The sequence below is a fragment of the Pollicipes pollicipes genome, unplaced genomic scaffold (assembly GCF_011947565.3).
Source record: "Pollicipes pollicipes isolate AB1234 unplaced genomic scaffold, Ppol_2.1 Scaffold_3094;HRSCAF=3628_pilon_pilon_pilon, whole genome shotgun sequence".
Classification (NCBI taxonomy): domain Eukaryota; kingdom Metazoa; phylum Arthropoda; class Thecostraca; order Pollicipedomorpha; family Pollicipedidae; genus Pollicipes; species Pollicipes pollicipes.
In genome coordinates, this window is record NW_023596227.1 from 119,921 (window position 1) to 132,427 (window position 12,507).

At 54.1% G+C, this 12,507-nt stretch overlaps 1 protein-coding gene across 1 annotated transcript in view; it reads left to right on the top strand.

Moving 5' to 3' along the window:
- The first annotated feature begins 843 nt into the window (after positions 1-843).
- Positions 844-12,507, top strand: part of LOC119090853 (uncharacterized) — a 45,570-nt gene continuing 33,906 nt past the window's right edge. Inside the window, 2 exon segments of the mRNA XM_037213594.1 lie at positions 844-1,735; positions 10,912-11,007. Coding sequence (XP_037069489.1) covers positions 1,109-1,735; positions 10,912-11,007 — 723 coding nt within the window. The 5' untranslated portion in view covers positions 844-1,108.

A 12,507-nucleotide genomic window follows, 5' to 3' on the forward strand; every position in this document is an offset into this window, starting at 1 on the left:
CAACAAGAGAGTAGGGTCATTCATTCAAATAAGGAGCAGCTAAGACCCAGTTCAAATAACCTCCGAACAATAAAAGGTGTTCTAGCAGCTAATCAGAAGGGGCCTGACAAGAGCGTAAGAGACTGAAAATCCAAAGACGTCCAATTTTGTTGCGTTTTGTGTTAAAAAGTTTGCACCTCTTCGGCAGCCCATGGGCCTCTCGGACCATATGGGCCCTTTCGGCGCCCAAGGGGACATGGCTCCGCGGTTCGCTCTGCATCCACCCCTGACTGGCATGTTTTGAAGTGGAAAAGACTGCTCTACGCAACACAATCTCTCTATTTAGTAAATATGCTCCTCAATGAGTTATTGTTTGGCTGCGTCATCGCTCTTTCCGCAATATTGATTGACAGCCAATTGAGCACGGCTAAATCTGGAAATCGTGCTCACGAACGGCAGATGTGTACGACGCGAAAATGATATTTTTCATGGTCTTAATCGCCGTTTGGCGAATGCAATATTACGATTTGAATGACATTGTTATGACGTCATGGATCATTTGATGACCTTGAAATAGCCCGCACATCTTTGCGGATGTGTAGCCCATAAAGTAAATGTATTTGGATCTTGAAAGGGGCGGGGCTGTCAACTGCACCAAACTATCTTTAATACAGCTTTTTCAGTTCAAAACTCCATACAAATGCGGAACATTCAAAACGCAAAACATCAATACCGCCTTTAATTCATTCGTCGCTCGGTCACCGTTACCGCCGCCTCCGTCTATGACAGAAATGGTTTGACAGTGACATTCGATGGTGGCTTGGCATTGCGGCGGCCGAGGCGTTCAGTCTCCGCGCGGCTGGTGTGGCGTGGTGGTGCCCGCCTTCGCGCGTGATGTTGTGAGCGTGTGGTGGCATTGTGGTGCCAGCCCAGTACGCCTACCTAAAGAAAATGGGCTCATAGCATTATTCACGGAAGAGACAACGGACCGCTGCGTCCTGTTCCGACATTGTTGGAGCCCAGACTGAGGTGGCAGACGCTCGCTGTTGCTGGCACGGCGCCAGAGAAGACTCGTTCACTGGGCCGCTGGGTGTATTTTTAGCTCTTGGCTCAAGCTGTAGCTATAAGCATGGCAAGCCCAACTCCACAACTAATTTTAGATTGGTTGAGGCGGCAGTGGAGAGAAATGGCTGAGCGGTTAGATGATTTTATTTGCAGTTTTGATCCTCCTACACCAGAGGGGATGGATCCATTAACAGTGCTGCTGCTTGGATGGGCGGTGTTTTGCTGTGTGCTGGCCGTTTTGCTGCATTTTGTGAAGCGATCAAGTAAAAGAGAAGTGGATGGTGTAAAACAAGGTGTTCTTCATGCTCCAAGTGACTCAGTCTCTGGCAAGGTGTCATCAGTGGCATCACATAGCAGTGAAAGTGGGAATGCTACCAAAGCTCCAGGTGCACAAAATCTTGGTAAAGGCAGTGCCCTAGATTCAGTGGATCCAAGTTTCATATCAAGAGTACAATCCTCTGTGCCATTCAAGCAGGCTGTTGCGCACAGAGGACGATCTCCGTCTCCAACCAAACCTGTCAAGATCCCATATGTATCTGGTGCTCCAGTGGCAAATGGTCCAGATGAAGATAGTGTTCTCTGGGTGAACAATGTGATCAATTGGATCTATGGTAAAGCTGAAGTACGGAACAGCATATCACAAGCATGGCTGGCAGCACTGAACGATCATGCAACAAAGCTGTCAAAAGAGGTAAGAACAGAGTTGTGCAATGGTCCTTATTGATCCACATTAACAAGAGTACTTTCTGCAACAAACATTGTATGACAGTTGGGTATGGGATTCAGGGTAGGGGTAGTACATTGTTTTTGTTGATTGAGCTGGGTAACCTGTAAAAGATATCTTTGAAAGACAATAGGAATTTACAGCATACCTACCTAGTCAATTTTGTACCCTCTTTTTGCCACCAGCTTTTACATCATGGCATCACAACTCTTTGGATTTACCTTGGCACCAGTGGGCATGGAGGTGGTACTTTCACTACCAACATTTTAGTTGACAATGCATTCAAAGATGAAGCTCAAAAGTATAGGTCTTGAAATAGTGCCAGAATGCTGTCAGATTGGGGCTTGTTTGACACTGTAAGGTCTTTTTTGAAGATGGAATTTGCTGCCAATGTGGAAATAACATTGTGAAATTTTTGCTATTGTTCAACCACTGCAAAAGCAACCTGATGGATACCCCAGTTAGAATGCTACTTTGGGTTTAAATTGCTGGCTTGTTTTGTGCCTTGAATGCATGCAAGATTTGTATAATTTTACATATGACAGGATAGCTTGTGGGCTAGTTTGCTTCTATCACTTATGCCAAGACCAATAACTCATTCTGCATTACTTGGACACATCAGAACATGGAGATTGCTTTTGCATGCTGATCTGCTTTCTTGGCTTTCTCCTATGGCATAGTGTAGGTAGTCTGATCACATGATTTCATATCAAATACAACACCTTGGAAACCTGGTTATGTCTGGCATATAGCTGTGGTGCAACCAAACCATCATTTGCCATCATGTGACAAGCACAAAGTGCCATAAGTTTGTCTGACTGCACAAACATGCATTGGGTTGGCATTATCAGCAAGGTTACACACATAGAGAAACTGTGAGGTTATGCACAATTCAGAAGTCACTGCAATCATTTACTTCATCCAGGCCTGTTAGAACTGGTCAGATTTCAGATCTGTTAGATGTGATGCCTTAACATATTCATAACATGGGAGGAGTGATCCAGCCTCACAACTCTTTCCCTTACAGCAGTCACTGCTTGTCACAATGGCCACCAAATGTGGGTATGCAAACACCTGACAGATCGCTGGAAAACTTGGCTCCAGGGCCATGTATCAGTGAAAACTTTGTATGTTTAGGCATGCCATTATGGAAGCTTGTTCGCATTTCTCGTAGATCGCGCCGTTCTTACTTCAACAGGCAAACAATGGGCAGACTGGGCGGTCCCGACCCGACCCGACATGACCTGACCTGACCCGACCGAACGACCTCGTGCAAGCCCATATCCGTGGTTTTCGAAGACAGTAATATTAACTTTATTCCTCGGGAAAAACCAGGGGAATGGAGATCTAGTTAGGTTGTTATTTCGGTGTATCATTCAGTAGTGTTTCGATAAAGCTTCTGCTATTGTTTCGATAAAGGCATGTTGCCGAAATATCAACCTAACTATGTCTCCATTCCCCTGGCTTATCCAAGGAATAATGCTAATACTACTGTCTTATCTATGTGAATAATGTTCCTTGCTAATGCACTGAGCAACTTACGTGGTTTCTGAAGCATAAGTCGTGACAGGTGTCTCTCCATGTGCGTACGTTTGGCACCAGGGCAGATGGATACCCCTCCGTACCTCCTCGGTGGGCGGCACCTCGCCCATACGTTTGGCACCGGGACAGATAGGTACCTCCCTGTACCTCGGTGAGCGGTACCTTGCGAGTACGTTTGGCCTCTCCGTGCCTTCTCGGCGAGCGACGCCTCGCCCATACTTTTGGCACCAGGACGGATGAGTACCTCTCCGTACCTTGGTGAGCGTTACCTCGCCCGTACGTTTGGCCTCTCCGTGCCTCCTCGGTGAGCGGCACCACGCCCATACGTTTGGCACGAGGAGGGATGGGTACCTCTCCGTGCCTCCTCGGTGAGCGGCAATTCGCCCATACGTTTGGCACCAGGACAGACGGGTACCTCTCCTTACCTCGGTGAGCGCTACGTCGCCCGTACTTTTCGCCTCTCCGTGCCTCCTCGGTGAGCGGCACCTCGCCCATACGTTTGGCGCCGGGGTGGATGGGTACCTCTCCGTGCCTCCTCGGTGAGCGGCACCTCGCCCATACGTTTGGCGCCGGGGTGGATGGGTGCCTCTCCTTACCTCGGTGAGCGGTACCTCGCCCGTACTTTTCGCCTCTCCGTGCCTCCTCGGTGAGCTGCACCTCGCCCATACGTTTGGCGCCGGGGTGGATGGGTACCTCTCCGTGCCTCCTCGGTGAGGGGCACCTCCCCCGTGCACTTGGCACCAGGGTGGATGGGTCGCCCGCTGCATGCCGGTGCCCACGCTACTTTCTCACGCCAGGCGCAGTCGTGTTACGCAGTCGGATAAAGCCCGCACAAGCACGGCTCGGTCTGCGAGAGCACCCGCCGGCCGCAGAGTGATATCCCCGCTCTCTAAAAGCGCCTTCCGCACCCTACTCACTCGAAATGCAGCAGCAGCCCTGTCGTACTGGCGATCGCCACACGCGGTCGCTTTTGCCACCACTGTCGCCGGCGCCGACGGGTCGGCACTGTAGTCGAGTGACGTACGTCAGCCGGGCTTGCCGCTCCGCTGGGCTGTAGACGCCACCCTGAACGGTCCTCTCGCCGCCCTCCAGGCGCCGTCCGGCCGGCCGGCGACGGTTGTGATCGGTGGCTAAGCGGCCGTTCGGCCCGTGATGACCCGCAAAGCCAGAGAACATCGGCGCTGCTGCTTTAGAACGCTCGCGCGTAGGGCGTCCGTAATCTCGGCTGCAGGGATCGTCTCGCGTCGTTGTGCTGCTCGCTGTTGTATTGATACGGATCGGTGCCCGGTCGGTATGGCAGGTATTTTTCTCCGTCGTCTGCGGTTTGTGTGAACGTTAGCGATGCGTGGCCGCTGTCGGGGCGCCGGCACGACCCAGAGTGGGTTGGCCACAAGCCTCGTCTCGCGCGGGCTTCCATCGATTGACCGATGCCCGCCCGTCGTCCGGCGCGCGACGGAGCCGCTGAGGCCGCCCCGAGCTGGCACTGCTGTTTAGGGACGGACTCTCGCCATTGGGCGACCACCTGGCGTGGCTGGGGAACATTGCGTTCCTTTGCGTGATCGCTGGCTCTGGCATTCGTGTTCTTGCGAACCTGAGGCTTGATGGCACGAGGGGAATTCTGCATGAAAAAGGCGTTGGGCTGATTATTGCTGTTTAGGAGTGCGGTATGAAAATTCCTCAACCGTTTCAGTAGGTATATCAAGCGCTTTAAACTTTGAAAATGGGGTCTTCGACTTGGGGTTCATGCTTGTCTTTGAGCTGAACCCGGAAATGTATAATGATTTCAATAGCGTGTAGAGCACTGCATGTGCACCATTCTGCATTATCCACCCGTGCGATCAGCCCGTCACGGAGAACCAGAACCGTGCAAAGGCAAAGGTGTTCGAATTCCTGCGATATCTGCCGTTTGATTGGATGCCGGCCTCGCTCTTGACCGTTGTCGGTGCGGTCGTCTATCTGCCCACGTACCACCTTAGGGAGGCGTCGCCGTTATCGGTGGTTATTGGTCTGATCTTGGTCCCCTGTATTGCTCGAGCTCTGTTCGTCTTGGTGCATTTGGAGGGGTTGCATTTTGCATTGGTGCGTGTGATGCATCGCATTTGGAAGGAATTTATGTGGCTAGGAGCAAGCGTATCCATAACTCCCAGTTATGTAAACATGCATCTACGAAACTATTTCAGATGTGATTAAATACGGTACACCGGAATATGAATAATATAATCAAGCAACAGTCCAATGAACCACGTAGGCCAAGCCTCAGGGTTGGGATGGTTGACCTTTACTCTTTGGTTTTCATTTAGTTTGATAGCTAGGCTGCCTGCCATCCGGAGTTTGCCCACCAAATCCATCAGTGTCAGGGTCTATCCGGTTCTCATAGGCAAGCCCGAGCTTTGTTGGATGCATGGCCCGTTCCCAGCGCTGATATTTGGCGGTCCGGCCACATCCCTCGGGACAGCATGGCTCGTGCGATTTGTAGAAGTTCGTGAACGTTTTTAGGCCTCAGGCAGCTTTAAGATGCCTCTTGGAGGTTCGTGTGTAAAAGAAAAATGAGGAAAGTGCACACAAACTTTCTGTTTGAACCTCACACAAAGTAACCCTTAGAGTACTTGTACGGGCAAGGAGCCATGAGACATTCATTGCCGCGTCGGAAGCCATCAGCGTCCAGCGATGATTTATAAATCTTATCTAACTAATTTGTCTTGAAAATGACGGATACATCAGGTAGTTCCTATTGCAAACCACCAGCAGACCAATTGAGCAGGTTAAAGGGTAACTAAACGGTTTGACGGCGGGGTACCCTTTGGCTCCGGAAGTAGGCTATGCGGTTCCAAATGGTCATTGGTCATCTGAGGAGTCCTGTCCGGAAAGCGGTCTCAGCAACGATTGCAATGTTAAACTGCAGCACTCCCCTCGCGTATCACCAGTCGCAGGGTATTGCCATTGACAGAGCCAATGGATAATCCTGCTTGCGTCATTATGGCCAGCCGGGAGACCCCTGCGGCTGCCCCTCTGCACACAACATATCAGAAACCAAACCGCGAACGAAAATATTCACGTTGGTAGCCGTGGCATATGCTGGTATAGTATCACATATTGGTCGTGCAAGATGTTAACATGGCACTTACGAGTCATTGCGAATGTTCGTTGGGAAGCGATTATTCAAAACATGGCGCGTAACTGCTGCGCGACCTTTTAAAGGATCCAGGGTTGGCTGAGGCCAATGGACGGGGCGTTCGACGTTCAAGAGATGCGTCGCCTCCGCCACGGCGCAAGGGACCACGCCGCTGAATGACCCGATGCGTTGATTGCGTAGGTCCGTCCTGTTTTTTTATTCTGTACCGTATCGAAGGCGTCATTTATTTTCAGAAAACACCATGACGGGCTGTGTGGCCCAGGGGCCTCGGTTTGGCCGACGTTTGCTGATTGGAATGGATAGAGACAGAGTCAGCGGTGTATGGCCTTATCAAAGCCGAATATGACGATGTTGTGCTCACGCATAAGCGCTGTTGATTTTCCGAGATATCTTGTGACCGTTTTAGCAAATATCACAGCCGTCTCTGAACACCCCGGCCGTCCCGCATCATCCGTTGGGGGGGGGGGGGCATGGGGGGGGGGGGGCTGACGGACCGCGGTGTGTTATGGGACAGACGGCGGAACGAGCATCTTTAAGTGACGACATGCTAAAGGAAGACGAATTCCAATGAGAGATGGTGTCGCCGCATGCCATTTCGCCTTCTCCATCCGTGCCATCAGCCCGTCACGGAGAACCAGAACCATACAAAGGTGTACAAATTCCTGCGATATCTGCCGTTTGAATGCATGCGGGCCTCGCCCCTGACTGTTGTCGGCGTGGCCATCTGCCCACGGGCCAAATCAGGTACCCACCGGCCATCTGCCCACGGGCCAAATCAGGTACCCACCGGCCATCGCAGCGAGGCTGCGCCGGTATCGGTGGTCACTGACTTTACCTCGGCACCCTGCATTGTCCGGTCCCTGTTCGTCTTGGTGAGCAGTGCTTAGGCCTATCCCGGAGAAGCTGGACAACAAGACAGGTAACTTTTGACTAGCATCTCTTGGACCCCTGGCTGCCTTCTCGGGACGCAATAAGTGGCCAAGACCCCAACCCGCTTTTCAGGCCTACATTGTTGTAGGTGCTGACATGCGTTTTTCCACGGGCTGTGCTGTAGCCGCAGGGATGTGGTCGAAAATGAAGGCCAGAGAAGAATATATTGCATGCGACCTATTTATAGTCTGTGACGCGCATGATTACGTACATATAGTATCGTTGGCTTCACCTCTGACCATGGAGGACGACCGACTCTAAGGAAGACATCTGCCGGTTAGTTCAGCGCAATAGACGCCTCATGGCGGAAGCTCAGTGTGGTGGGTTTGCAGCATTTGGCGGGTTTGCGATTTTGTGAGCCGAAAGGAAGCGCAGTGGCTGGTTTTTCTGAAAGGGAATGTTTCCCATGTGAAGATATTGAAGTAAGCATCAGATAGGATGAAACAAGCTCTCTTATTACTGTTGGTATATTTTAAAGCAGAGAAGACTGCTCCAGACAACACAATAACTCTGTATGGTAGGTGCTTCTGGATAGGTCGTTGCTTGATTGCGTCATCGTATCTTGCACAACATTGATCAAGAGCCAATTGATGGCCGTTATATCTGGAAATTGTTCTCGCGAACGTCAGGTATGGATGCCTCGACCATCGCATTTTTCTTGGCCTTGATCGTCGCTTGGCTTATGGAAGGGCTGGAGTAGAATGCCGTTATTATGACGTCATATGTATTAGGGTGACCTTCAGATGCCTCTCCAAATTACTCTCCCACATCCTTAATGTCTCTCACTTTAAGCTCAGGAGCACCAGAGGGCCTCAGGTCTTAAAAAGAGCGTGATCATGAGCTGCTTCAGGAGGTCTTTAAAATGGATATTTCAGTTCAAACCCCGCACAAATGTGAATACTCCCTTTAATGTTGCCAGTGATGACTTATCAACCATGTAGGAAGCCGCTGCTGGGGTCAATCGAGAGAATGCACATAAAGACTTCCGTGGTTGTCTTTCAATTTGTAGGAAGTACAAACTGGTATTTCTCGACTAGTCGTAAGGGCATGATCCCTGAATATGACTCCCTGTTGTACCACACTACTTTTCCCAAAACAATGAACATAGAATTGCATGCATTCATGCTCAGCTATCTATGGATGAACTTAACTACTGAAATATGACAGTAACTGTAGAACATGCAGGCACGGAAGGCTGAGAGCCAGTTCAGCCGTCGTGCATCACATGGTCTTGACCTGGTTGATGTCCGCTGGTCAGAGCCTTGCGATGGCTTCTACATGTGGGCGCGGTGACCTTTCCGCTGGCGTATCTCCGTGCCAGTGAATAGATGTGCTCCATTTGTCAGGCAGAGTGCACTGCCAGCTGTGTAAGATTCGTTCTGAGCTCACAGCGGTCTCGGATCAATGTGAGATCGGCAGTATTCCCTTTACGGGCGATGGGGAGCGGAAAGCGTCGTGAATCGCCATCAATGACAGCTTTGGCTCAAGGTTTTAGCTTTGGCTCAAGGTTTTGTCAGAGGAATCAGGCCCGCGCAAGGTGCAAGTGCCTTGGCGTGAAATTCACAATATTTCATCCGCGCGTTTTGTAGAAAACACCATTTTTTACATTCCCCGCCCTCCCCCCCCCCCTTGCTGTGAGGAAAACGAGACTAGAAGGCTTGTTTGTGCGGACCCAATCCCTTTGAGGACTTGGAGGGGCTCAAGGAGGCCGTTTGTTTTGTTTTAAAGATAACCGACTGGGTTATGTTTGCATAATTATTTGGCGTTGGGGGTGTGCCATCTGCTTCCAGAGACGGTCCACAGACGATTGTGCACGGGCATTTATTTCGCAGAAATCCTAACCGGCTTACTGCACATGTTTGCCTGCGCTGATAATATGACCGCTCTCATCAAACACAGGGACGCAAACACAGCTGTTCCAACCGCACCTCTCGGATAGTGCGGAACATCGTGGAACCTGTCTGTCAGTGTTCCAGGGCTCACTTCTGGATGAGGCTCTGCCGCTGGAGGTTTCAGGTCCACGAATTCTGGCCATAGGTTCAGCTGCAGCTTTGAGCTGGTTTGGTCTGGCGCGTCAGTTTGGGGCATGTCGTTACTGCTGGTGTTCAGGAACACGCCAGGCGGGGTGATGGCTCACCGCCGGTGGGGTGGGGACGGGCCCCAGGTCAGGCGGCGGCCATGCTGTCGGGGTTCAGGACCGTGCCGGGCGGGGTGATGGCTCACCGCCGGTGAGGCGAGGGCGGGCCCCAGGTCAGGCGGGGGCCATGCTGGTGGGGTTCAGGACCGTGCCGGGCGGGGTGATGGCTCACCGCCGGTGGGGTGGGGACGGGCCCCAGGTCGGGCGGGGGCCATGCTGGTGGGGGTTCAGGACCGTGCCGGGCGGGGTGATGGCTCACCGCCGGTGGGGTGGGGGCGGGCCCCAGGTCAGGTGGGTGCGGCGGTGGCGGCAGCGGCAGCAGACCGGCCGAGCCAGCTGGCGCCGCTCCAGCCCGTCAGCTGTTGCCACCGTCAGCTGACCCACCGGCACGCCCGGCCCCGGCTAGGGGCCGCAAGTGGACCGCCGTTAACACCCTGACATGGTGACGGGACAGCAAAACGTGGGAGAGCACGACATGACCGCCGCAAAATGTGTAACCTTATGGATAGATATGTGCGCTATGCCTGCAGGTAGCTCAGGGGCCATGTGGGTTTCCGTCGACAGTGTCTCCTTTCACACAAAAGGGTAATTGTGGTCGTGTTATTGCGGCATGTCCTATATGGGCGCCAAAAGGGTAATTGTGGTCGTGTTATTGCAGTATGTCTTATATCGGCGCCAAAAGGGTAACTGTGGTCGTGTTATTGCGGTATGTCCTATATCGGCGTGCCTTAGAAGTCCAGTCGCGTTTATCATGGCAGCAGTGACGATGCAAGTGTGTGGTCGGAGTATGACGCACGGTGTATTCACGGACGTTAGGGGAATTTTATCGATTGCCCAGCCCTCTAGCTAGCATTGCTGTATCCAATGGGAAATGGATTTAACTTTTAATGCAGCTTTGCAATGCATGCTCAACAATGCTTTACAGCGCAGCTTTGGTCGTGTTTGAAGTCGGGCATGTGGGATATATATATATATATATATATATATATATATATATATATATATCGCATGCGAACGCGACGCACAGACGCTGCTGGGCGTTAGCTGTCCCGCAAACGCTTTCAGTGACAGTACGGTTTCTGAATTGCGACAAATGGGCTTTTGCTGGGTTGGCAGCACTTTGGCCGCGACTTGCGGCTGACGTCAGTGGGATTTGGTCGGCGTTCGGTGACACGCTGTGTAATGCGCCATCTCCCGCAATAACCTGGCACACGCCGGCTCATGTATTGTCATCGATGCTCCGTAGCTGTTATCCCCGTCATTGTGAGTGATGTTTTGCATCCGGCAGCCGGGCGTCCGGCACCCGGGCTGTGGCGGCGCCGGCGCTCGGTGCCGTGTGTAACTGTGAAATTGCGCTGCCTGTGTCGGCCCGGTCTTGATCCCCTGTCGCTCCGACCGCAGGCGGGCATCAATCTCCACTTTGTCGACATCCGACCCGACTCAGAGCGACCCGACTTCTCCAACGTTGTGGTGGAGCCGGGGCCGAACGACAACATGGTGAGTTTGCTGCGCCCAGCCCGTCCGCGCCGCGGCTCATGCACCGGCCGGCCGGCGCCTGCCGCTCGTTCGAGGAGCCCACGTGGGCCGGTGTGGGTCCCCCTGGCGCCGTCGGCGGCTGTAGAGCAGGGAGGGGAGGCCGTCACGGCCGGCGGGCGCCCGGGCCGGCGTTTGGGCCGGGGCTCTGCCACTGCTGCCGGCGGCCGGGCTGCCCGAGCCGGCCGCGGTCAGTGCCGCGCTCCCCGCCGCTGCGACCGGCGCCGGCCCGTACCGGTCTGCCGGCCGGCGGCCCTGACCCCCGGACCGGCGGACCGCGGGCTGATGACGTGACCGCCACGCGGCCTGGCGCCCCGCCCCATGACGGGGTGACGCGTGGGCGGGGTGGAGGCGTCCGGTCGCAGCGACAGCGGGGGTGGCGGGGGAGAACGGCGGTCCCGCCGGGGGTCAGGAGTCTGAGGCGGCTGACACCGGGATGACGGGGGTGGCGGGGGAGAACGGCGATCCAGCCGGGGGTCAGGAGTCTGAGGCAGCTGACGCTGGGATGACGGGGGTGGCGGGGGAGAACGGCGGTCCCGCCGGGCGTCAAGGAGTCTGAGGCAGCTGACACCGGGATGACGGGGGTGGCGGGGGAGAACGGCGGTCCCGCCGGGCGTCAAGGAGTCTGAGGCAGCTGACACCGGGATGACGGGGGTGGCGGGGGAGAACGGCGGTCCCGCCGGGCGTCAAGGAGTCTGAGGCAGCTGACACCGGGATGACGGGGGTGGCGGGGGAGAACGGCGGTCCCGCCGGGCGTCAAGGAGTCTGAGGCAGCTGACACCGGGATGACGGGGGTGGCGGGGGAGAACGGCGGTCCCGCCGGGCGTCAAGGAGTCTGAGGCAGCTGACACCGGGATGACGGGGGTGGCGGGGGAGAACGGCGGTCCCGCCGGGCGTCAAGGAGTCTGAGGCAGCTGACGCCGGGATGACGGGGGTGGCGGGGGAGAACGGCGATCCAGCCGGGGGTCAGGAGTCTGAGGCAGCTGACGCTGGGATGACGGGGGTGGCGAGGGAGAACAGCGGTCCCGCCGGGCGTTCGGGGTCTGACGCAGCTGATACTGGGCGTCGGGGTGGTGGTGTCACGCTCTGGTTAAGCCCTGAGATCAACTGTTTGGATCAAGCTCTCAGCTAGCTATCCCATGTGTGTACGCTCAACCCAAGCGAAACGATTTGAACTAAAATATGGTCGTATTATTCATTTGTATATCCTCACCTCAAAAAGGTAGATGACGAACGAAGCGTGTTGCAAATCAATGCGATGCATTTTCGGAATTAGTAAGATCGTGCGAACCTCTCGACATCCGGCGTGCCATTCTTATACCCTAGCGCGGGAATACTCACAGCTTGAGTTGGGGCCGTGTGAACCTAGCTCCCACAGCGGAGAAGGTGTTGGGTGGCATTTTCCGCGTGGCACCGTCGCGGCTCTTTCCTCGACCTACTTTCTGGGTAAGTTGGTAGTTGGCT